This window comes from Agelaius phoeniceus, chromosome 28 (assembly GCF_051311805.1).
Source record: "Agelaius phoeniceus isolate bAgePho1 chromosome 28, bAgePho1.hap1, whole genome shotgun sequence".
NCBI lineage: Eukaryota > Metazoa > Chordata > Aves > Passeriformes > Icteridae > Agelaius > Agelaius phoeniceus.
The window spans coordinates 4,476,476-4,500,959 of NC_135292.1; the positions used below are offsets into that span (position 1 = coordinate 4,476,476).

The following is a 24,484-nucleotide window of genomic DNA, read 5'->3' on the forward strand; positions in this document are numbered from 1 at the left end:
GCCTCAAGGAGCGCTGGAGACCATGGTGTCCCAAAGGGAACACATGGAACAAAGGCTCCTTAGTGACACAGCAGGGCCTCATGGAATGCAAGAGATCATCCTGATGGAATGGGAACTCATGGATTCAAGGGTCCACTCTTTTGCTGTGTGGCCTCATGGAATGCTGGAGACCATTGCGGCACCATGGAAACGAATGGCACAAAGGCTCCACTGTGACCCAGCAGGGCCTCATGGAACCAAGGACACTGCTGTGATACAATGGAATCTCATGAAACCAAGGTCCAGTTGTGACAAAGCTGGGCCTCATGGAACCAAGGACACAGCCGTGATGCAATGGAATCTCTAGGATCCAAGGATCAATTGTCAACACATCAGGTCTCATGAAACCAAGCAGAACATTGTGACACAGGGGAATCTCATGGGAGCAAGGCTCTGCTTTGATCAAGTGGGGCCTCATGGGACACAGGTGCCACTGGGACATTGTCAGGCCTGGTAGGAACAAGACACCACTGTGGCAGACCAAGGCCTCATGGGACCTAGGAGAGCCCTGGGACACAATGGAACCTGATGGAACCAAGGGCCCATTGTGACACGGCAGGGTCTCATGGAACCCCTGTGCCACTGGGACATTGCCAGGGCTGGTGCAAGCAAGGTTCCACTGTGACAAAGGCAGGCCTTGTGGCACCCAGGAGACCATTGTGGGACAATGGAATCTCATGGAAGCAAGGCCCCATTGTGACAAAGCGCGGCCTCATGGAAGCCCAGTGCCACTGGGACATCTCCAGCCTTGGAGGAAGCAAGTGTCCATTGTGACACAGCACAGCCTCAAATCACAGGAGAGCAGAGGGATGGAGCCATGGAATCTTGGGGAACCAAGTGTCAATTCTAAACACAGCGAGGACTCATGGAACCCAGGAGACCATTGTGATGCTGCACTTTGTCACAATGGGGCCGTGCTTCTATGAGGATCCATGGGCCCACAATGTTCTCCTGGGTTCCAGGAGGCCCCGCTGGGTCACAATGGCCCCTTGCTCCCACGAGCCACAGCACGGTCCCCGTTGCCCCTGGGTTCTGTGAGGCCCTGCTGCGTTCACAACTGACACTTGCTTCCATGAGATTCCATTGCATCACAGTGGCCCCCATGTTTCCATGAGGTTCTGCTGTGTCACAGTGGACACTGGGTTCCACAAGAGCTGGCAATGTCCCAGTGGCACCTGTGTCCTGTGGGCCCCACTTTGCCAAAGCAGAGCCTTGGCTCCATGAGATTCCAGGCTGTCCCAATGCTCTGCTGAGTTCCACGAGGCTGTGCTGTGTCACAATGGACACTGAGTTCCACCTGCCCTGGCAATATCCAAGTGGCCCCTGGCTTCCATGAGGCCCCGTTGTGTTGGCAGGTGACACTTGGTTCCCCAAGATGTCATAGTCACGCCGCTCTCCTGGGCGTCCTGAGGCCTTGCTGTCTGTGAGAAATGACCGCTACTTTTAAAATTTTAAGGTTGATTCAACCTTGAAAAAATGACAACAAAGGACTGAAACAGGAGAAATCACAGCACTGGGAGCCCTTCCCCACCCCATGGCTATCAGCCACATGGCTCCTTCACAAATTGGCTGCTCCTCCTTTTAGACTTTTGGTGTTGCATCAGGTAATCCTAGCCCCACCCAAAGTCTGTCAGGTAACTCTTTGTGGCCGTCCATTGGTGGAGAATGCTTTCTTGCACCCTGACTGGAGAGCAGGTGTTGCCATGCCTGCCTTCCAGTGACAAACCTGCCCTCCCCAAATGCCCCAACCACCAAGGCCATTACAAGGGCAGGGGAAAGAGGACTATGGGGGACAGATGACAATAACATCACTACACATCTTAACACACATATAGGATCTATCTCCTCACTGTGAGACCCAACTATGACATTACTCATCTGTAACACTGTGCAATAATGGAGCCTTGTTCCTACCAGACCTGGCAATGTCCCAGTGGCACCTGTGTCCCATGAGGCCCCACTTGGTCAAAGCAGAGCCTTGGCTTAACAACTGACCCTTGTTTCCTTGAGATTCCATTTGTGAAAAACACGTTCACTCTCCTGTGAAAATGTACAAAGTTTAATAAAGGACAATGGGAGAGCAGGACCATGGAGCAAAGGTTATTACAGCCGGGTGCATCTTGGCACTCAGCCAGGAGCACCCTGTTACCTTCGGGGACCCCCTGAAATACCTTTCCCCTTACATCAGCCTGGTGCATATTCATAGACCCTCATGCATATCCATAAACTACTTTACATATTCCAGGAATGATTTTACATGGCCCCTCCTTGGGTCTGCCTTTTCAGAGCATGTGTGTTTCTTGGCTGTGGTTTTGGCTCCTTCTCTTTATCACCTCCAGGTCTTGGGCCTTGGTGCACTCTGCCTTCAGACGGGGAGTGCTGAGAGTTGGCAGATCTGTACAGGTGTCCTCATCCCGTGTGCATTGGATGTTATCCCACCCAAGCAGGCAGTTTAACACAAGCACACTTCTATCAGTTATTTCTCTACTATGTCTAAGCTAAATTAACAACAGAAATAAAAACTACATCTTTAGAACAAAGTTATTTTAACATCACACATATAAAATCCATTTTAATATTTGCAAAAAGCCAATATTATGATATTTATCTATAACAGCGTGAAGGAGCCCTGGCCCAGGCTCTGGCCCTGGGGGACACGGGGACGCTGCTGGGGGGTCCCTGTCCCCCTGTGCCACCCCCAGGGCCCCGGCCCCCCGTCCCTGTGTCAGGCTCTGGGGTCGATCTCGTGGAACATCCTCTGGAGGAGCCTGCGGGGCCGGGAGGACCCGGGGGGACCCGGGGGGACAGGGGACCCTGCTGTGCACGAGCAGGGTTGGACTGCTCTGGGGGGAGCTGTGAGGGGGCCGGGGCAGAGTGACCACCCCAGGGACCTCACACAGCCCCCATGATGTCACACAGCCCCTGTGATGTCACACAGCCCCCGTGATGTCACACTGTCCCTGTGATGTCACACTGCCCCTGTGATGTCACACTGTCCCTGTGATGTCACACAATCACTCTGTTAGGTCACACAACCTCCATATGATGTCATTCAGCTGCTATGTGATGTCACACAGCAGATTCGTGGTGTCCCAGTCACCCTGTGATGTCACAGCCTTCTCTGTGACATCACACAGCTGCTCTGTGACTCTGTGTCACAACCCACATTGTGATGTCACAGAGCCACCTTCAGTGATGTCACAGCTAGCTCTGTGCTGTCACAGCCCCCCAGTGCTGTCACACAGCCCACTCTGTGCTGTCACACAGCCCCTTGCTGCCATCCCAGCTGCTCTGTGGCTCTGGGACACAGCCCCAGCGGTGCTGCTGTGACACAGCCCCCGCAGGGACATCCCACAGCCCCGGCCAGTGCTGAGCCCCTGTGAGCTCTGTCTGTGCCCTGCTCGTGTCCCTGAGGGGCCCTGGCAGTGCCCCAGCCCTGCTGGGCTGTGCACAGGAGCTGCTCCTGGCCAGAGCTGTCTCTCTGCAGCTCTGCTGCCCTTGCCAGGAGCTGCCTCTGGGCCAGGAGCCCGGCCCAGCTCAGCAGCACAGACACAGCACAAGGACTTTAATCACCCTCTGGGCCTTTGCTGCTCTTTGCATCACACCCAGTCCCTCAGAGTGGGCTCAAAGACTTCTCAAGAGCTCACAGTCAGATTGAAATACTGAAGTTTCTTGTACTTTAAAGAGATCCCTGTGAGGGACAAAACTGACAAAGTGTCCCCGGGTTCCAGGGAGAGCAGAACACTGGAGGCACTGATGGCAGCTGGGGACAAACAAGGCAAAGGTGTCTCTGGTGCTGAGCAAACCTGGATTTGTTTCAGGAATGTAAAGGGCCAAGGCCTGAGCCCCAGGGCCTGGCCAGGCAGATCCTGTCCCTCCCTCCTTGCTCAGGGCTCTTCCCGGGATGGGCCCTGGCATGTGGGGATGGGCAATGCCAAGGGCAGGAGCGTGGGGCGGCCCCTGCCAGGCTGCTGAGCAGGGACAAGGAGGCAATGAGGCCCCAGGCCTGCAAGGGTCACTTGTCCCCTCCTGGCTCAGGCCCAGGGCCAGCAGCCATGGCCAAAGTGCTGCCCAGGTTGGCTCTGTCAGGGCTGTCTTGCAGCTGCTGCCCATCCCTGTGCCCTGTGCAGCCCAGGCTGTCCCACGGTGTCCCTGCCCTGGCCTCTGTCCCTGCAGGCTCTGGGCATCCCCCGGCTGCCCCACCTGGCTGGGCCCTTCCTTTGCTGACAGGTCTGCCTCCTGCCTGCCCCTGCCTGCCCACACAGAGCCTGGGGCTGCTCCAGGCTCCTGCTGGGGACGTGCTGCACCACAGCCCTGCCCTGACAGGGAAATTCCTTTCTCCTGCAGCCACTCTGGGCCTCCCCAGCTGCCCTTGGCGTTAATTCTTTCTCTCTCTGGCTGTTTTCCACTATGTCAAAAGGATCCACCAGCCCTGAAATCGCTCTTTAAACACTCTCATGGCTCTGCTCCACTGTCCTCAGTCTCCACCCCACTGAGCACAGAGCTCCTTTGTCCCTATACAGTGCTCATGGGCCCAAGGCCTCCAAACCCCCACTCCTTGGGACATCTCTGGGCCCTTTCCAAGGTGTTTCCAAATGAAAACATTCGGCTCAGAGTCTAAAGAAATCACCAGAGGACAGGGCCAGCCTGACCTGTCTGTCCTGGCTACTTTTGTCTGGGAGCAATCCTTGGATATACAGAATTTGGGAGGCCAAATTCTAATTTTGGCCATGGTCCCTGGACAAGAAGGCCGGTTCTTTTCCATAGGAATGAAGGAACAGAGCCCCAGTGTTTCAGGGGCAGATGTGAGATGACCACCAGAGGCCAAGGCCAGCCAGAGCTGGCAGGTTTTGTTTTGTGAGATACCGTTGCAAATAGGAATTATTTTAGGGAGAGTACCCGTTTTGGCAATGACCATCTGAAAAGTCAGACAGCTCTTTTCCATAGCAAGGAAAGCAGAGAGCCCCAGTGCTCCAGGAGCTGATGAGAGGCAGCCCTTGACATGCCAAGATCAGCCAGAGCTGTCAGGTGGCCCCTGGGAGGCCAAGCCAGCCAGAGCTGTTCCATGTTCCCTGGGTTCCATGGGGTCCCACAGTGTCCCAATGGTCCCTTGCTTCCATGGGGCCCTGAGGTGTCATAATGCCCCCTTGGTGACACCAGGCCCTGAAGGTTGGAATGGTCTCCATGGTTCCATCAGGCCCCACAGAGCCACAATGGTCTCTGGGTCCATGGAGCCCCTCTGGGTCACCATGGCCCCTTGGTTCCATGGGTTCCAGTGGTGCCACAATGATCCCCTTGGTTCCCTGGGCTCCAGTGGTGCCACAATGATCCCCTTGGTTCCCTGGGCTCCAGGGGTGCCACAATGATCCCCTTGGTTCCATGGGCTCCAGTGGTGCCACAATGATCCCCTTGGTTCCATGAGGTCCCCACAGTGTCCCAGGGATCTCCATGGGAGGGAAAGAACCCAGCCCCACTGTTGCAGGCGCAGCCACCAGAGGCCCAGGCCAGCCAGCCTTGACGGTACTGGCAGATTTTGCCTGGGAGCAACCCTTGGATTTTCAGAATTTCAGAGGTGGAATCCCAATTTCAGACCTGGACACTGGAGGAGAAGGATGGTTCTTTTCCATAGGAAGGAAAGCACAGAACACCGCTGGTGTCTCAGGGGCAGATGAAAGGCGGCCATCAGAGGCCAAGGCCAGCCAGACCTCTCTGTCCTGGCAGCTTTTGTCTGAAAGCAACCCTTGGATATTGGGAATTTGGGAGGTGGAACCCCAATTTCAGCCCTTTCTGCATGGATAAGAAGGACGGTTCTTTTCCATAGGAAGGAAAGCACCCAGCCCCAGTGTTTGGACAGCAGGGGAGAGGCACCCCCAGGAGGCCAAGGGCAGCCAGACCTGTCTGTCCTGGCAGCTTTCACCTGCGAGCAATCCTTGGATGTACGGAGTTTTGGAGGGGGAATCCCAGTTTTGGCCATGGTCAAGATGGGTGGTTTTGCCCATAGGAAAGTAAAGCACAAAGTCCAAGTGTTTAGGAAGAAGATGAGAGGTGGCCACCCTCAGGCCAAGCCAGCCAGCCCTGTCTCTCCTGGCACCTTTTGTCCAGGGGCTTTCCTTGAACATTGGGCATTTTGGAGGTGGAATCTCAGTTTTGGCTGTGGGTGCCTGGACAGGAAGAAGAGCTCTTTTCATAAGGAAGGAAAGCACCCAGTCCCGGTGTTTCAGAGGCAGATGAGGGCCAGCCCTCAGGAAGCCAAGGCCAGCCAGACTTGTCAGTGCTGGCAGCTTTTGTCTGGGAGCTATCCTTGGATATAAGGAATTCCAGAGGCAGTCACCCAGTTTTGGCCATGAGTGCCTGGTTGAGATGGAGGGTTTTTTCCCCCAAGAAATAAAAGTGATAGTGGAGCCCCGGAAAATGTTAAAAATAGTCTTTGAAAATATTGGGCTTTGTGTTTTCTCAGGTCACTGCACCTGCGTAAGCAGTATGATAAAAGATATAATTGTTAGATGTGGTGATTGTTTAGTAGTTAAATAGAATTATTACATAACCATAAGAAGAATTGTGAGAAACTATGTTGGAAATTTAAAGGGGGCTATGTTTAGCTGAAATCTGTGTATACAATAGAACAATATAAGTTTAATAATTACATGAAAGTTATGTAATGATAGAGGATAAAACATGTTCACCTCGAATGTATGGTCGGAATCAGATTTGGGTGGAAACTACCCCAATTCCCAGAGCTCTTGAATAAAAAGCACCGCATATAATCGCTTCTGTGATTATGTGTTTCTGAACGCTAACATTTTGGCGACCCCGGATGGGACCCTGCGGGTGCTGCTGAGCGAGTTTCGCGACTCGACCGCGCTCCAGCCGGCACCGAGGGATTCTCGGGGAGCTCGATCGGCCGCGACCGCTTCTGCCGCTCGCCACGTCCCCGGGAGAAAGGTAAGGTGCTTTTTACTTTGGTTTGGGTGCCTGCCAATGAGACGCAGCGAAAGCTACGCTTGGTTGGGCTAAAGGAATTCCTGCTGGTACAAGCCCAGGCGCCGTTCCATAAGACAATCGCGAGAGCGTTGCGGGTTCGGCAATTTGTGGTATATTTGGAAGGGAGAAACTTAAAGGGATTTTGGGCGGCAACACCTCTATCCCGCAAAGTTCTCCTTTGGGGTGCTTATTAGCACATTGGAAACAGGGGAATTTTGGGGAAGAATTACGTAAAGCTAAGTTGATTGATTATTGTAATACATGGTGGCCAGAATATGCCTGGGAGAATGGTGAAAAATGGCCAAAATACGGGACTCTGCAATAGAACACTATTTCGCAGTTAATGTCATTTTGTAAACAAGAAGGAAAATGGGATGAGGTTCCGTATGTTGATTTGTTTTTCTATTTACGGGGAAAGCCAGAATGGCAGGATGAATGTGAATTAATGATGGTTAAAACATCTGCAAGCAATAAGTGTGGGGTTTGTGAGGAACGTTGTTTAGAACACTTGGCGTTGAAAGAAAGCCTGAGTAGGGAAAATTATACAGATATTGATTTACAGGTAGCTCCAATAGGAACAAGAGAACCTAACCCTATCCCACCTGTTCCATCTGTCCCTATCCCACTGCCTGCTCCTACCCCACCTAGTCCTGAACCTGTCTCGTCTAGTACACCCTTCCCTCTTTATTCTCCTCTCCCATCGTCACCTGATCCCTCTTCCTCGGAAGATGAGCAAAACCTAACTGTGGTAGAAAGGAGAGAGAGAGAATCAACGATGGGGTAGCCCCCAGAACCAGGAGTTGGTCTAACCTTGCCCCAGTTATGGATAGAAAAGACATAGGCAGACAAAAACGGAATGTAATTGCCCCCCTTGTGACAAAGTGTAGGAGTGGAAGGGCCAGTATTTATAAAAGCGCCTTTCTCTCCTGCAGATTTAGTTATTTGGAAACAATCAGCCAGAATTCATAGAGAAAATCCTGATAAAATGGCATGAGTATTAAAAATGGTTATAAAAACCTCAAAATCCTGACTGGGATGACATACAATTATATATATATAATATCATATTATATTAATATATTTAATATATATTTATATATAGTATATTAATATATCTAATATATTAATATTAGATACCTTGATGGATTCTACTGAGAAACAGATGGTACTTAAGGCAGCCAAAGAAAGGGTAAGAGAGGACATCAGAAACAGACTCGTAACAGGGAATTTAGATGAGAATTTCCCAATTGAGGATCCAAATTGGGACCCTAATTTATTTTACAATATGGGAAGACTACGGAAATATCAAGAGTGGATCCAAATAGGAGTTCAGAATGCTGTGCCCAAAACTATAAATTGGTCTAAACTACATGAAGTTCAGCAGGAAAAGACAATGTCCAGACTTGAACAACCAGTTTCACCAGGGCAATCAGTGCCAGCAGGTTACCAAGGGGATGGTTTTGGGGGAGTATACCAGCTGACTAGACATAGAGCCAGTAGAACAAGATCAGGAACCTGTTATAAATATACAATTAGGACATAAAGAGGTCAAATTTCTAATAGATACAGGAGCTACTTACTCGGTATTGAATGATTTGCAAGGACAAATTGGGGACAAGGAAACAACAATAGTCGGCGCTACAGGGAAAGAGGAAAAACGGCCATTCTTGCAATCCCTGGATTTGTGTTTTGGGAACAAAGTTATAACACACAAATTCCTATACGTACCTGAATGTCCAATTCCGCTTTTAGGGAGAGATTTGCTAGCGAAACTTGATGCGGTAATAACCTTTGAAAATGGGGAGCTTATAATAAAAATATCTGAATCAAAGATGGGACAGATTTTAATGATCAAAGAAAAACCTATTCCCTCTACCCCTAGGGAGGTAGAAGATGCAGTGATTCCCTCTGTATGGGAGACAGATATACCAGGGAAATCTAAATTGGCACAACCAGTGCATGTAGAGTTAAAAGAAGGGGCGAGGGCTGTACAAGTCAAACACTATCCCATAAAACCAGAAGCATGGCAAGGAATAAGTAATGATTATTGATAAGTTCTTGAAATACCAAATTCTAGAAGAATGTGAATCAGAATTTAATACACCAATATTTCCAATAAAGAAGCCAAATGGTGAATATAGATTAGTGCAGGATTTGAGAGCAATAAATAAAATAACAAAGGACATTTATCCAGTGGTAACAAATCCCTACACATTGCTAACATCCATAAAAGAGATATATAAATGGTTTACGGTAATTGATTTAAAAGATGCCTTTTTCTGCATCCCCCTTGACAAAGAAAGTAGGAAACTGTTTGCCTGAGTGGGAAAACCCAGGGAGTGGGAGAAAGGCCCAGCTCACCTGGACACGATATAAGAACTCGCCGACCCTATTCGGAAACCAACTGGCAAAGGAGCTGGAGATTTGGACCGAGAGTGGGCAAGTACCATGAGACCAATACCTGTTGTTGCAGTATGTTGATGATATACTAATAGCTACAGAAGAAAAGCAACCTGTATAAAGGTAACCATTGTGATTTTAAATTCCCTGGGAATGGGAGGTTATAAAGTATCCAGAGGAAAGGCACAAATTGCCCAACAGACTGTGATCTACCTGGGATGTGAAATTTCACAAGGGCAATGAAAACTAGGCACTAACCGTATCCAAGCTATTTGTGCTATTCCAGAGCCCCAGAATCTACATGAGCTGCGAGTCTTCCTCGGGATGGCAGGATGGTGTTGCCTGTGGATCATGGACTATGGACTGATTGTGAAACCCCTGTGTGAAGCTCAGAAGATGCAGCCATTCACCTGGGGCAAGCCACAGAAAGAAGCCTTCCTAAAATTAAAGGAAGCACTGACAACTGCTCCAGCATTAGGCTTACCTGATCTGTCTAAAGATTTTCAGCTGTTTGTCCATGAAAGGCTGCGCCTAGCACTAGGAGTCCTGACCCAAGGTCTGGGAAGCTGGAAAAGGCCGGTGGGCTACTTTTCCAAACAACTTGACAGCATAAGTGCCGGGTGGCCTCCATGTCTGCGGGCAGTCGCAGCCACTGTGATGCTGATACAAGAAGCCAGGAAGCTCACGATGGGAAGGCACATAGATGTCAATGTACCACACATGGTAACCACTGTCTTAGAGCAGAAGGGGGCCATTGGCTATCGCCAAGCAGGATGATGAAATTCCAGGGAGTCCTGACTGAGCAGGATGATGTCACATTAAAAACAACCAACCTTTTGAATCCAGCTTTGTTCCTAGGTACCACAACTGAAGAAGGCCCATTAGAGCATGACTGTGTGGAGGTAATAGAGTACACCTACTCAGCAAGAGAAGACCTGAAAGACGTCCCACTAGAGCAGCCAGAGTGGGAGCTGTTTACAGATGGGAGCAGCTTCGTGGAAAACGGAACCAGATACGCTGGGTATGCGGTAACAACAGTCAGTACAGCAGTGGAGGCAAAGGCATTACCACCAAATACATCTGCCCAGAAGGCAGAACTGGTTGCTTTAACCAGGGCCCTAGAATTAAGTGAAGGGAAAAAGGTAAATATCTGGACTGACTCAAAATATGCTTTTGGAGTGGTGCATGTACACGGAGCACTGTGGAAAGAAAGGGGACTATTGTCCTTCTCTGGGTATGCACATTAAACATCAGGATGCAGTCCTGCAATTGATAAAGGCAGTACAAAAACCTGAACAAGTGGCAATCATACACTGCAAAGCACAGCAATCAGGAAACTCCAAAATCTGTGAGGGAAATCGAAAGGCAGACTGGGCAGCCTGACAGGTTGCTCGAGAGGTGCAAACAACAATGGCATTGATACCTTTAAAGCTTAATGTATCCCAATTCAATTTGCCTCCAGAACCAAAATATTCAGTAGAAGATGAGAGACTGGCACGTTTGCTAAATGCACAAAAGAATTCAGAGGGATGGTACGTGACTGCTCAAGGACAGATAGTGGTACCCCCTTGATAATGAGAGAAGTTCTACAAATTAAACATAACGAATGTCACTGGGGAGCAAAGGCATTGGTAAAATTGCTAAAGCAGAGTTAAATTTTGGTACGGATGTTAACAATGCAAAATCAGTAATGTCAGAATGTGATATCTGCTTGAAAAACAACCCAGTGGCTAGATGACAAGCACAGCTAGGAAGAATTCGGATAGGAATAGAGCCAGGAGACTATTGGCAGGTAGATTTTGTAGACTTGCCAAGAACTCGAGGATACAAATACCTGTTAGTGGGGGTTGACACATTCTCTGGGTGGCCAGAAGCCCTTCCCTGTCGCACCAACCAAGCAAAGGAAACAGTAAAGTGGTTACTACAGGAGATTATTCCCAGGTTCAGGGTGCCCCTAGGCTATCATCAGATAGGGGGCCCCATTTCATAGCTACAGTAGTAAGAGAGGTAAGTAGATTGCTGGGGATAACTTGGGACCTCCACACACCATGGAGACCCCAGTCGAGTGGACAGGTAGAGAGGATGAATCAGACACTTGAGAGGCAAATCAGTAAAATATGCCAAGAAGCCAAATTGCAGTGGCCCCAGGCTTTGCCAATAGCACTGTTGAGGATTTGGATAAAGCCTAGGAGTGGGATGTCAGTCAGTCCTTATGAGATATTGCATGGGAAACCATATGAATCTCCTGAGCCTAACCCTAATGTGCACGTCACAGGAAAGCAGGAAGTGGATAATTATGTTCTGTCTCTCGGGAAAACTTTAGCTCGGCTCCGGAGCATCCTCGTGTGGAATAGACCGCTGACTCTCGAGAACCCAGTTCATAACATACATCCAGGAGACGAGGTGTACATCAAGAACTGGAACGAAGAACCGCTGAAAGAAAAGTGGAGTGGAGCCCACCATCTTCTGGTTCTCCAGTGCGTGACAGCATCCACGACAACGTTTACATCAACCATGGACTTGAAGAACGTCAAGAATAAATTGATAAATAAAGGACTGTATCAAGTGAAAACATTTACACCTATAGTGAAGTGAAAATGCTTTCCAAGGGGGGAGAATGATAGTGGGGCCCTGGAAAAATGTCAAAAATAGACTCTGAAAATGTTAGGCTTTGTGCTTGCCAGATCATGTGAAATCGCACCTGCGTAAGCAGAACATGATAAATGATACAATTGTTAGATGTGATGATTGTTTAGTAATTAAATATAATTATTGTTTAATCATAAGAAGAATCATGAGAAAGTATGTTAGAAGTTTGAGGGGGGCCATGAGGAGCCCATGCTTGGCTGAAATCTATGTATACAATAGAACAATATAAGTTTAATCATTAACATGAAAGTTATGTAACGATAGAATATAAAAACATGTTCATCCCAAACCCATGTCAGAGTCAGATTTGGGTTGGTACCCCTGACACCCAGAGCTCTTCAATAAAAGCACCTGCATATAATCATTCTGGTGATTATGTGTTTCTGAACGCTAATATACCCAGTAAAGTGTTAAACCCTTCCCAGCTGCTGTGCATGAGGCTCTATGAATATGCACCAGGCTGATGTAAGGGGAAAGGTATTTCAGGGGATCCCTGAAGGTAACAGGGTGCTCCTGGCTGAGTGCCAAGATGCACCCAGTTTACATCTTCCAAGAACTGTTTAGCATGGCTCTGCCCTGGATCTGCCTTTTTAGAGCATGCAGATTCCTTGGCTGTGGTTTTAGTCCATTCTCTTTATCACCTCCAGGTTTTGGGCCTTGGTGCACTCTGCCTTCAGACGGGGAGTGCTGATAGTTGGCAGATCTGTACAGGTGTCCTCATCCCGTGTGCATTGGATGTTATCCCATCCAAGCAGGCAGTTTAACACAAGCAGCTATTTCACTGAGCTTAATTACCAACAGAAATAAAAACTATAGAACAAAGTTACTTTAAAAAACAGTCCCAGCCCATATTCGATCCCAGTCTGTGTGGTCCTGATCCATATGGTCCCAGTCCCTGGGATCCCAGTCCATACAGTCCCAGTCCATATTTGACCCCACTTCAGGCTATCCTGGTCTGGAGGGTTCTGATCCACAGGATCCCCATCCATGTGATCCCAGTCCGTATTTGATCCCAGCCCATATTTGATCCCAGCCCATCTTTGATCCCAGTCTGTGGGGTCCTGCACACACTCCCTGGGTCTGGAATTCCAGTTCCCAGCCAGGAAAAAATCTTCCTGCCCTTGAACTTCCTTCCTATCCCCTCAACAAATTGCAATAAAACTATAAACAAAGAAATAATAATTGAAATTAAATAAATTATAATAAAAATAAAATATAAAAATCTCAACTCTTCTTTACAATGATTCAACTCCAACAATGATTCAACTCAAACCAACAATAACTATTATTATAATATTACCAATGCATATAAATAAACAAATTATATATCAGGAAATACCTTTTGAAAATTTTAACTCGATGACTAATGTACTTTAGATAAAATTATCTAAAGAAACTACCATGCAATCTAACACATCTTAGTTAAACAATTCATATTACAAATATACTAAACACAAAACCAAACACCACTACAATTTCTCAGACATTTCAACCAAACAATTAAACTTTTAAAACACCCTTAAGTACTCTTGAAAAATTAAAATTATTTTTAAAACATTAATTGTGTGCAGGTGGTTTTATTTGGATATTGGTTTTTGGATTGTTTGGGTTAGATGATTTAAAAATGGGATTTTTATAGGAATTGAATCAGCTGAGAAGGTGGCACTCGGCAAACAGAACTGACTGAAAATGAACAGGACAGAAATCTGTAACTCTGAAAGTTTTATTTGCTATCAAATACATCCCACACACCCAGGCCCACACAATCCCCATCCCACCTCTCCAAAAAGGGATCCCACTTCTCCCAATCTCCTTCCAACTCCATCTCAACTTGACAGCTGTGGAATGGAGTGAGTTTGGCCTGGGATTGAGTTTTTTGAGGAAGGAACAAGCAATCTGAGGTGGAATTGAGCCCTTTGGGGTTAAAATTCAGTTATTTTCAGTGGGATTTGAGTGGTTTTGAGGTGACTGTTCCATCCCTCCGGACTTTTGGAGGACAGAGAGATGGAGAAGAGAAAAAAATTCAGGCCAAACCAAAGGACAAGCAGCCAGGAGTGTTCCCAACATGGATCACAGGGAATGTGAGTGACCAGGGCTATGCCCAAAGTGCCTCCTCCAGTGGGGGATGGAGCTGCAGCAGCGCACGAAGCTCTTCCTGCACTCGGGGCACTCGCAGGGCTTCCCTTACCGGTGCCTCCGTTGGTGTCGGGTCAAGTGAGAGCTGCAGGAGAAGCTCTTCCCACACTGGGGACACTCGTAGGGCCTCTCCCCAGTGTGGATGCGCTGGTGAAGGACGAGGTGGGAGTTGTACTTGAATCCCTTCCCACAGTCGGGGCATTGGAATGGCCTCTCATCTGTGTGAATCCAATAGTGCCGGAGGAGATCAGAGCTGGTCTGAAACCTCTTCCTGCATTTATCACACTCGTAGGGCCTCTCCCCAGTGTGGATGCGCCGATGGGTGACGAGGGTGGAGTTACGCTTGAATCCCTTCCCACAGTCGGGGCATTGGAAGGGCCTCTCCTCTGTGTGACTCTGATAGTGTAGGAGAAGATGGGACCTGGTCTGAAACCTCTTCCCACACTTGGAGCACTCATAGGGCCTCTCCCCAGTGTGGGTCCTCTGGTGGCTGATCAGGTTGGAGCTCTGGCTGAAGCTCTTCCCACACTCCCCACACTCATAGGGCCGTTCCCCAGTGTGGATCCTCTCGTGCACGATCAGGCGGCAGTTCCACCTGAAGCTCTTCCCACACTCCATGCACATGTGGGGCTTCTCCCCATCATGGAGCTGCTCATGGAGCACCAGCTCCGAGCTCTGGCTCCATCTCCGGCCGCCTTCCCGGCCCAGGCTGCCTCTTTCCCCCTCACATCCCCGCCATCTGCGTTTGCAGCCCCTCCTCGTGTGGCAGCTCCGGGCCTTTTCCTCCCCGTTGGCTTCCTGCGCCGTGGAGCCGCTCAAAACGGCCTCTGCCACCAGGTTCTGCCGCGGGCATTTGTCCTCCCTGCTCTCCATGCTCAGCTCCTGCTCTGGGCGAGGAAGGACAAGGACAGCATGGGATTTGCCTCCGTGCCACAGGCAAGGGCAACGAGATCCCCCCAGGCCATCTCTGGGGACGCACTGCCCCCTCTTGGCTCTCCCCATTTCGGGATGCCGGGGCTCTTTGGGCTCCCGGGCTCCCTTCTCCCCTCATTCTCTGCCCTGCGCTGCAGCGGCTCCAAGGAGTCCCCCCTGCCCCTCTCCAGGCTCTTGAGGCTCCCGCCAATGGCGGCGCTCCCCCCTCTCTGGCCTCCCCACTTTGGCCTCCTGGGGCACACAGGGCTCTGCTCCTCCAGGCTGCCTCTGCCGGCAGCCGCCACCGCCACCCCCCGATGTCCCCCCGAGGGGCCTTTTCCGCTCAGCTTTGGACTTCTCCATTCTCCAAACATCCCCCCAAAAACCCAACCCAGGGACCCCCCGGGATATCCGGGCCGGGCTCCCCCTCCCCGCTCACCGGAGCCATGGGGGGGGCGATGATCCCACAGGTGGGGGCTGCGAATTCAGGCAGGGATCGAGACCGCGTGGCTCCCGCAGCTCAGCCTTGATCCGCCCTTGTCCCTCCTCTTCCTCTTCCTCCCGCTCCTCCTCTGTCCTATCTCCACCTCCCTCTCCTCCTCCCCCTAACCCCGCCTCCTTCACTGCTCTTTCTCCTCCCGCTCCTCCTCTTCCATCCCCCCTCCTCCTCCTCCCCTGTCTTATCCCCACCTCCGTCTCCTCTTCCATCCCGCCTCTTCCATCCCTCCTCCATTTCCTCCTCCCCCCTTACCCGCCTCCTCCTCTCCCTCCATCCCTGCCCTTCCCTCCCTCCTCCTCCTCCCCCAGCAGCAGCCACACCCTCGGTGCCCCGTTCCCGCAGCCCTCGCAGCCCGCGGCAGCAGCGGCCATGGAGCCGGGCCAGGTCGGCATGGGCAGCGCGGGGCTCTCGGCTGCTCCCAGCCGCTGCGGGCGGGGGGAACCCGGCCCGGGCCAAAGGAGAGGCAAACTGGGCAAACTGGGGGCAGATCACAAAGCTAAGGATGCAGCAGGAAATGGAGCTGAAAGAGTTTCTTTAATATTAACTCCAAACGAGGAAAAACTGGAAATTCCAAAGTTTAGCGAAGCCGAGAAAAAAGAATTAAACAAGATAGGAAATTAACAAGATAAATCAGGGAAATAGAAACTTCTACATGGAAGACAATTACTTAATAAAATGTGCTTACTAGGAAAAGATTAGAAGACGTGCATCAGAAACCCCACTGGCGTACTCAAGCTTTGTGTGATCATTTTTTAAGGAATTTTGGGTGCACTGGGATTTTTGGTGTAGCAAAGCAAGTCACTGAAAGATGCTTAATTTGCCAAAGGATAAATAAAAAGGTGATGAGAAAAACAACATTAGGAGGTCATGAGTTAGCTCGTCGACCATTTCAAAATATCCAAGCAGAAGTTTAGATTTGTTAGGTTCTGGATTTATTTGGAAAAAAACCCATTTAATCTAGAAGAAAGAGAATATGCCATATGTTAGACAGGAGATTTTAGGAGAATAAAAATCTTTGAAGTATCAGAAACACCCGAGGAAAAAACCAAGAAAATAAAAAGGGGAAATGAAAGGGAGGGGAACAAGAGGAAAAGTCAGAAAGAGAGTGGGATCCTCTGCAGCTCTTGCCCCCTCCGTTGGCGGCCGAGGCGCCTGTCCCGGGTCCCGGCTCGCTGCCCGCCTCAGCTCCGCCTGCCCCGGTTTCCATCCCAGGTGCGGGCTCACTGCCCAGGGCAGCTCCACCTGCCCCGGCGCTGGCGGTGAATTTGTGTGCCCTGGCCCCACTGCCCGGCCCGCGGCCGCTCTGCCGGCCATGCTGGGGAAGATGGGGTTGCTCTGTCCTGCCGCGTGGGCCGAGGTCACCGCGCCGACCGCACCGAGGGCGGGTCCCAGCCATCCCATCCCCGGCTGCCCTGCCCGTGCCAGCTGCGCTGGGCAGCGCCGCTGCTGCTGCCGGGGTCTCCCACCTGCCTTTTCTCTGCCGGGAGCTGCCGGATCAGCCGCCATAAGCCATGTGGGGGCTGCCCACGCTCCGGCTCGGCATCCACGGGAAGATCCCCCTCTGGCGATTCCGGCAGCAGACCCTGCCCACACTCCGACCGAGCCTCGGCGGGATATCCTCCCCTGACCCCTCCTGCTCTGAGTTACGTCCCCTTGGTAACCACAGCTCCTGCTGTTCAGGGAAAATCCCTCTCTCTACAGGAAGCACCTTATCGAAACACTAGGAGCTCAGTTAAAAGGCAGCCCTCTCCAAATTCTTTCTCAAAACACGGGAGAAAGGCTACAGAAGGTAAAAAAGTGAAAGAGTTAGATGAAGGGATTGCTCTATTGCCGTTAAGAGAGGTTCCCATGGCAGGGATGCGCTGCCCCGCCCCGCGGGAGCCACCGGCGCCCCTGCCGGCCGTGACCGGAACTGCACCCAAGGGGAAAGCGCCGCGGCCGAAAGGCCGGGACCGGCTCCGGGCTCTGTTTGTTGTCACTGCCGGAGCTGTTTATACACACTACTATTATTATATTATACACACTAGTAAAGAACCGTTATTCCTAATCCCATATCTTTGCCTGAGAGCCCCTTGATTTCACTATCCTAAAAATTAAGAGGGAGGGGCTTTGCATTCTCCATTCCAAGAGAGGCTTTTTCTGCCTTCCCAAGCAGACGCCTGTCTTGTAAAGCAAGACAAGCACCCACAGGCACTGAGGGGGGCTGCAGGAGGGGCAGAAGAAGGCCCTGCAGCACTTGGGCACAAAGGCCCAGCAGGTGAATGCAAGAAGGGAGCAGCAAAAGGCCAAGCTGAAGGCAAAGGCCAGGGCAGAGCTCCTACAGCCCCTGAGGGATCAGCCCCAGGGCCCAAGGGGGCCCCAGCACCCAGGGCACGGCTCGGCCACAAGCACCCAGCAGAGGCATTGCCCTCCTCGGCAGGGCACAGCCCACCCAAACAGCCCCTGGCAAGGAATCAGGGCTCCGGCTGCAGGGCACAAGGACACTGCAAGCAGAGACAGCAGCACCCTCAGGACCAGCAAGTCCAGCCCGTGATGGACATGGATTGGCAGGGCTGGCACAGCTCCCATCACACCAGGGACCCTCCACACTGGAGCCCTTGAGAACATTCAGGTGGGTCTGCATTGAGAGGAGGCATTTCCTGATGGACACAGGGGCCTCTCAATCTGCTCTGAATCTTAGACCTAAAGGGGAAAATAGTAAAGGAATATTTTAATTTTTAAGGGAATGAGTGGGAAAGATGAGCAGGTATGATTTGTTCAACCACTATTAGAAGCTGTGGGGGATAGGTTTGAAATAAATGAATTTCTTTTTCTTCCTCCTGTGATTGTAATTAACTAGGAAGGAGTTTGAGAGCTGGATTTTAATACTGTAAAAAGGGACACAGAGGCTAGTTCTGTTGTACCTCTGTGTCAAAAGTCTGACAAGGCCTATGCTGAAGTGAACCCAGAAGTGTGGGCAGCCCCAGGGAAATACAGAAAATTAGATATGGAGCCTCTACAAATTAAAGCAACCAGGACAAGCACTACCCTGTTCCAAGAGAGGGAAGGAAGGGCTCACAGCCTGGTATTGAGTCCCTGTTAAAGGCAGGGCTTTTGGAGCCAAGGATGTCTCCCTACAACACTCTTATCTTGCCAGTCAACAAACTGGATGGATGGACACAAGGAGGAAACACAGAATTTTCAAGTGTTAAAATTAAGATTAACTGAGGCGAGTGGCCTGGCCCTTCCAGACAGGGAAAAAGAATTTGAATTATAGGTGGACGTTAAACAGGGTCTTGCCAAAGGAATTCTTGTGCTAAAATGTTTAACCCAGTGGCCAGAGAGCAGCCTCATTGTCTGCAGAATTGTGCAGCCACAGCTTCCATGGGAGCAGAGGCCTGAAAACTGATGACAACAGGAGGATCTCCTAGAGTTCAAGTCTGGCATCAAGTTAAAGCTTTGACAACCAAAAGAGCCTCTCAATGGATGAGCAGGGCTCGGTGATTACAGTATGAAACTTGTTCAGTGGCACAGGAGGATTCAGAACTGAGGACAGGGCAAGGGTTTAACCCAGCCTCCTGTTTGAACAGCCTGGAGAGGGGCTGGCAAGGAACCCAGGACTGCACTCAAGGGACAGAGCTCCCGAGCCAGGCTGGGAGAGATTGATGGGACATTCCCTGGCCTGAGGGAGACAATGTGTTTGTGGATGGCTCTGCAAGGGCAGCAGAAGGGAAAAGAGCTACAAGACAGGCTGTTATTAAGGAGGGGGAATCAGACAAAGCGCAGGTCACCGCCCCATGCTCAGCTCAACCCGCGGAGCTGTGGGTGCTTGTAAGAGCCTGGCACTGAAATGCCCTGAGCAGGAAGGCTTCAAAATCTTCTGCTGACACCATGGCACCTAACAGGGGAGCAAAAGCAATTCTGACTGCTTCAGCAATCACTGGATCACTTATTAACCTATTTCTAAAAGAAATAATTCAAAGATAATGGATTGTGGAAGCAATAGATTCAGATGGGGAACTCATTTTACAGGAAAGACCCTTCAGGGGGTTATGGCAGCTTTAGGAATACAATGGGACCTCCATAACCCCTGGCAAGCCCAGAGCTGGGGTTGGGTAGAAAGAATGAATGGGGAAATAAAGAAACACCTTTGGAAGCCGGAGATGGAAACCAAGATGCCATGGGTACAGCTTTTGCCATTGGCCTTGGCAAGAAAAAGAGCCAGACCCAAGGCAGATATTCAATTATCTCCCTTGGAATTCATGTCTGGAATTCCTTACCTGGGCAATTCTCCACCTAGTGCAGGGTGGAAATAAGGGATGTAAATTTAAGGCAGGCTGTAGCCAGGATCCTGTCTCCTGTGGAATCTCTCCCCCAGGAAGCTGGGCTGGCACAGAGCCTGCCCTGGGACTTTGCTGTTGCCAACACCCAGCCAGGCCATCGGCTCCTGCCTAAGGAGTGCAAAGCAGCACCACTGGTGGCCAAGGGGCCCACGCCAAGTGTCCCTGAGGCCAGAAACAGCCGCCAGCACAGCTGAGCACGGGGGGACCCCTCAGCCTGGCCTCAGGGGCTCTGAAGCCCCGGAGATTTGCACTTCCCGCCTGCAGCAGGACCATGGGAGCCGCCCTGAGCCTGCCCTGAAGGCAACGCAGCAGCAGCCAGGGCTCCACAGCGGGCCAAGCCCCTGGGCCTGCCCACAGATCCTCTGCTCAAACCCTCGGGAATCCTGGCCACCCTCCCCTGGCACCTCCAGCCACTGCGGCCAAGCCTCGCTGCCACTGCTGCAGCTCCAGCGCTGGCTGGGCCTGCACTGCCACAGCTGCTGGGGAGCACCACGGCACAATTCCACCCTGGGGCTCACTCACACCCACACTCTGGGCTGCCTGCGACTGCATTGCTGCAAAATGTACCCATCCTGCTTCTTTTAAATCTTATTTCTCTGCTCAGAAAGGTTTCTCTACTCAAAGGTTTGCCTTTGGGAAAGAAATTTTAAAGGTTTTATTTAAGGGGTTCCCAGTCTGTTCCGATGTTAAACTCATCTCCACCACTCAATGGAGACGAGTTTAACATCCGAACAGACTGGGAATAGCCCAAAAGACACCCACAGAGATAAGGACCAGCAACAAAACATCAACGCCCCGCAGCAAACAGCAACCAACAGCTACCCCAGACACTGCCCCCGCACAGCTGGAGACACCTGGTCTGGAAAAGGCTGAGAAGGAAATCCAGGAGTGTGGGCGGAATTCACAGCAGAGGGGAAGAAATCCGAGTCTAATAGGAAACCAAACACTAAAAACTTACACGACTTGGAAGCAATGAACATTAAAGCAGTGGATTTAGATTGGTTCAGACTAGGTAAAGTTTAGGAAAAATCGAGTAAAACTGACATGTCATGGAATGATTTTTTCTGCACAGCCGGGCTATGTGTGGATGAAAGTATTTCTGTTGCACATCCTGGCCAGAACCAAGTAATGCCTTGACTCTCTCACACTAAAGAGATTCTTGGAGAGTTTTTGTTTTCCCTACAGTTTCAGTGATAAGATTACAACATGAGAAACATTTTTTATAATAGTCCTACTTTATATTGTCAGGTAGGTTTGGGACAGAAGGGTGAGAATCAATTTTTGGTCTGGGTTTTTCCATGTTCGCCTTTATGTTGCATTTTGCAAAATTGAAGAGCTTTAACCGTGATACTTTTAACTCTTAAATAGTTAATACTTTTTTTAAAAAAAGCAGATTCCGGGGGGCCACATGTGACTCACCAGATGGCAGCCCTGGAAGAGAAGCTTTGGTTCTAGTCAGCCAGGAGAGGAGCTTTAGGAATGCAAATGAACCCTGCCGGGCAAAGCCTGGCCAATGTACCTGGGTCTCTTGCCTGGGGCAGGAATTGGGCTGGTTCCCCCTGCCCCTCACCCCGAGCTCTGCCTGCTTGCACTGATGGAATTTGCACAGCTCAAGGCAGAGCCCGGGGTGAGGATATCTGACCCTGCAACAGAAACGGGTGAAGCTGCACAGGGAAACAGCAAATGGAGAATGTTGGGAAAACTTCACTATAAATAAATGGGGGGGAATCATCCCTCTGCCCACTCCAACGGTGCTGTCACTGTCTATGTTATATAGGGTGGATTAGAGCACTGAGATGTTCTTGCTACCACAAGTTCCGGGAAATCAGTTGGGAATCCAAGTATTTGATGATTTAATTAGAGACAAATGGTCAATTGATGCAGCCCTGGCTGGAGAGAGCGGCCAAAGATGGGGAGAAGATGAACGGCCAGCAGAACAAATCCTACAACACCATGGACCAGCCCGTGGGAACCCAAACCAATTCATATCAGGAGCCACAGAACCCATTTCTCATTGCAATGGCACCATTAGATTACAAGCTGGCCTCGGAATAACCAACCAGACAGCTCCAGCTCCTGACCTTCCTGCTGAGCAATCCACTGAAATGAGGAACACAACATTTCACCATGGGATGGGATCAGATCATCTGTTAGCAGAGAAAAGAGGAGTTTGTGGAAAATCAAATGACTCCAACTGGTCTTGGCAAATAGAGACAAAGCAAAAGTGGTGAAACAGATAACAAAGGAAACAAAAAAGCAGCTCATGTACCAGTCCAAACGTGGAAAGGATGGGAATGGGACACGGTTTTGTGGTTCCCTGGCAGACCATGGGTTAAACGAATGCTGCTTCTGCTCTGATGTGCTACAGCACCTCTCACCTTTTTACCATGCTCCACACCTTGAGAGTGCAGCTCATTCAGCAGCTGAGCGAGGGGCCAGGGACTTGTAGATAAGGAAGTAACGGGCGAAACCACCAGCTTCAATAAATGTTATTAATTAACATGGACTGCTGCTCGCAGAAAGTCCCGCTAAATTCCTGAACGTGGAGAACAAAAAAGACTTAACAGAGCCGTGAATATCGGCTGTTCTACAAAAGTGGGGGTGCACATTAACGAGGACGTGCAGTTGGCAGATCGGGAGGTCTGAACCTTCCAAGTACCTCAGCCAGTGGGCAAAGGGAGAGGGAGATGAGCCGGGAAAATGAGGATAAAAAGGAGGCTGCGAACTACAACAATGGCAGCGAGCGCACGGCAAATGCGCCACGGCCTCTCCCTCTGCTCAGCAATAAAGTCACTTGTACAGGACTCCTCTGTCTCCTCGGGGCACAGAAACCTCCGGCCACGTGAATTTCCCCGCACAGCCCCGGGCACGGGGCAGCCGCCCCTGTGCCAGCCACAGGAACCGGGCCGAGCCAGCGCTGCTCCGGCAGCGGCTCCTGCCGAGGCAGCGGCCGCAAGGAGACCGCGGGCAGCCGCTCCCGCAGCGCCCTCACGGCAGCGGCACCACGGGCCGGACACGGCACAAGGAACCCGCCCGAGCCCCCTGCCGCCCCCGAGGCCCGCAGCGAGCCCCGAGCCCCCGCACAACCCAGCGCGGCTCCCACCTGCGCTGCGGCCGCCTCCCAGCTCCGCCGCCGCCTCACCGGTGGCTCCCGCTCGCTCCCAGTATGGTCCAAATCACTCCCGGTAGGATCCCAGTTGCCCCCGACACGGTCCCAGCGGCTCCCAGTCATGCCCTGTATGGTTCCTTTCACTCTCAGTCCCTCTCAGGAAGAGCCCAGTGTGGCCCCAGGCACTTCCAGGATGAGCCCGGTCACACCTTACCCGATGCCATTTGCCCCCGCTGTGGTCCCAGTTGCTGCCAGTATAAGTCCAGTCACCTCCAGTTTGATCCCAGTTACTCCCAGACACTCCCAGTACTATGCCAGTCACTCCAAGTGTCACCCCATCAGTCCCAGTATGATCCCAGTATGACCCCAGCATGGGGCAGCTGCTCCCAGTATGATCCCAGTTGCTCCCTGCATTATTCCAGTTTCTCTTCTTCACCCCTACTACAGATCTGATCACTCCCAGTATGATTCCAGTCAGTCCCAGGATGATCCAAACCATTCCCAGTCCAATCTCAATTGTCCCCTGCATGTTCCCAGTAGCCCTCAGTATGGTCCCAGTATATCCCAGTATGATCTCTGCTGCCTCAGTTCTGCTCCCAGTGGGTTCTTTTCCCAGTCTGTCCCAGTCCATTCCAGTCTGTCCCAGTCTCTCTCCAGCAGCTGCTGCCCACGCCCCCCTCCCAACCCCATTCCCGGGCACTGGGACCCCCCCCTGCACCCCCTTATCCTGCACCAACACCCCCCTGCACCCCCTTTCCCGGGTATCCTCCTCTCCCAGCCCCTGGATCCCCCATTTCCGTGAGCCCAGGGAGCCCCGGGCCCCCATTCCCGGCCAGCCCGGGGCACCTCAGCCCCAGCCTCCCTTTGCTGGGAAACCCGGCCTGGGCACGGGGCTCTGCGGCCGCTCTGGGATTTATGATCCCCCAAAGGAAAGGGAGAGAACAGCAGAGAGAGAGAGCGAGAGAGAAGGAGATTGGGAATCAGGGATCGGGTCCCAGCGCCCAGCCCTGCTCCGCCGGGGATGGGACCCGCACCCGCAGCAAAAATTGGCTCCGCTGCTCCCGCTGCTTGCCCGGCTTTGGGCCGAGCCCAGCGGGGTCCGGGCAGAGTTTGAGCGCAGGGCCGGGAGTTCAGCAGAGCCCGGCCCGGGGGTCCCGCAGGGCGCGGCCCTGGAGGGTCCCAGACGGATCCCCGAGGGATCCAGAGGGGTGCCAGGGGGGGATCCAGGTGAATTCCCTGGAATTCGCCCTTTCCCCCTCCCCCCGCGCTCCCTCGGGCACTTTCGCTTTCGCGTCTCTGCAGCCGCGATCGGGGACGGCTGCGATGGCCCCAGCGCTGGGGCTGGGGGTGCTCTGGGGGCTCCTGGGGCTCCTGGGGGACCCGGGGGCCGCGACCAAAGGTGAGTGGGACCCCCCGAAACCGGGACCCCCCTGAACC

General features: G+C 51.5%; 1 protein-coding gene across 1 annotated transcript in view; it reads right to left on the reverse strand.

The window, feature by feature from the left end:
- LOC143696058 (uncharacterized) overlaps positions 1 to 15,085 on the reverse strand; it is a 137,503-nt gene extending 122,418 nt beyond the window's left edge. Inside the window, exon 1 of the mRNA XM_077191264.1 lies at positions 14,313 to 15,085. Coding sequence (XP_077047379.1) covers positions 14,313 to 15,078 — 766 coding nt within the window. The 5' untranslated portion in view covers positions 15,079 to 15,085. The remainder of the gene's footprint in view (positions 1 to 14,312) is intronic.
- Positions 15,086 to 24,484: the final 9,399 nt, after the last annotated feature.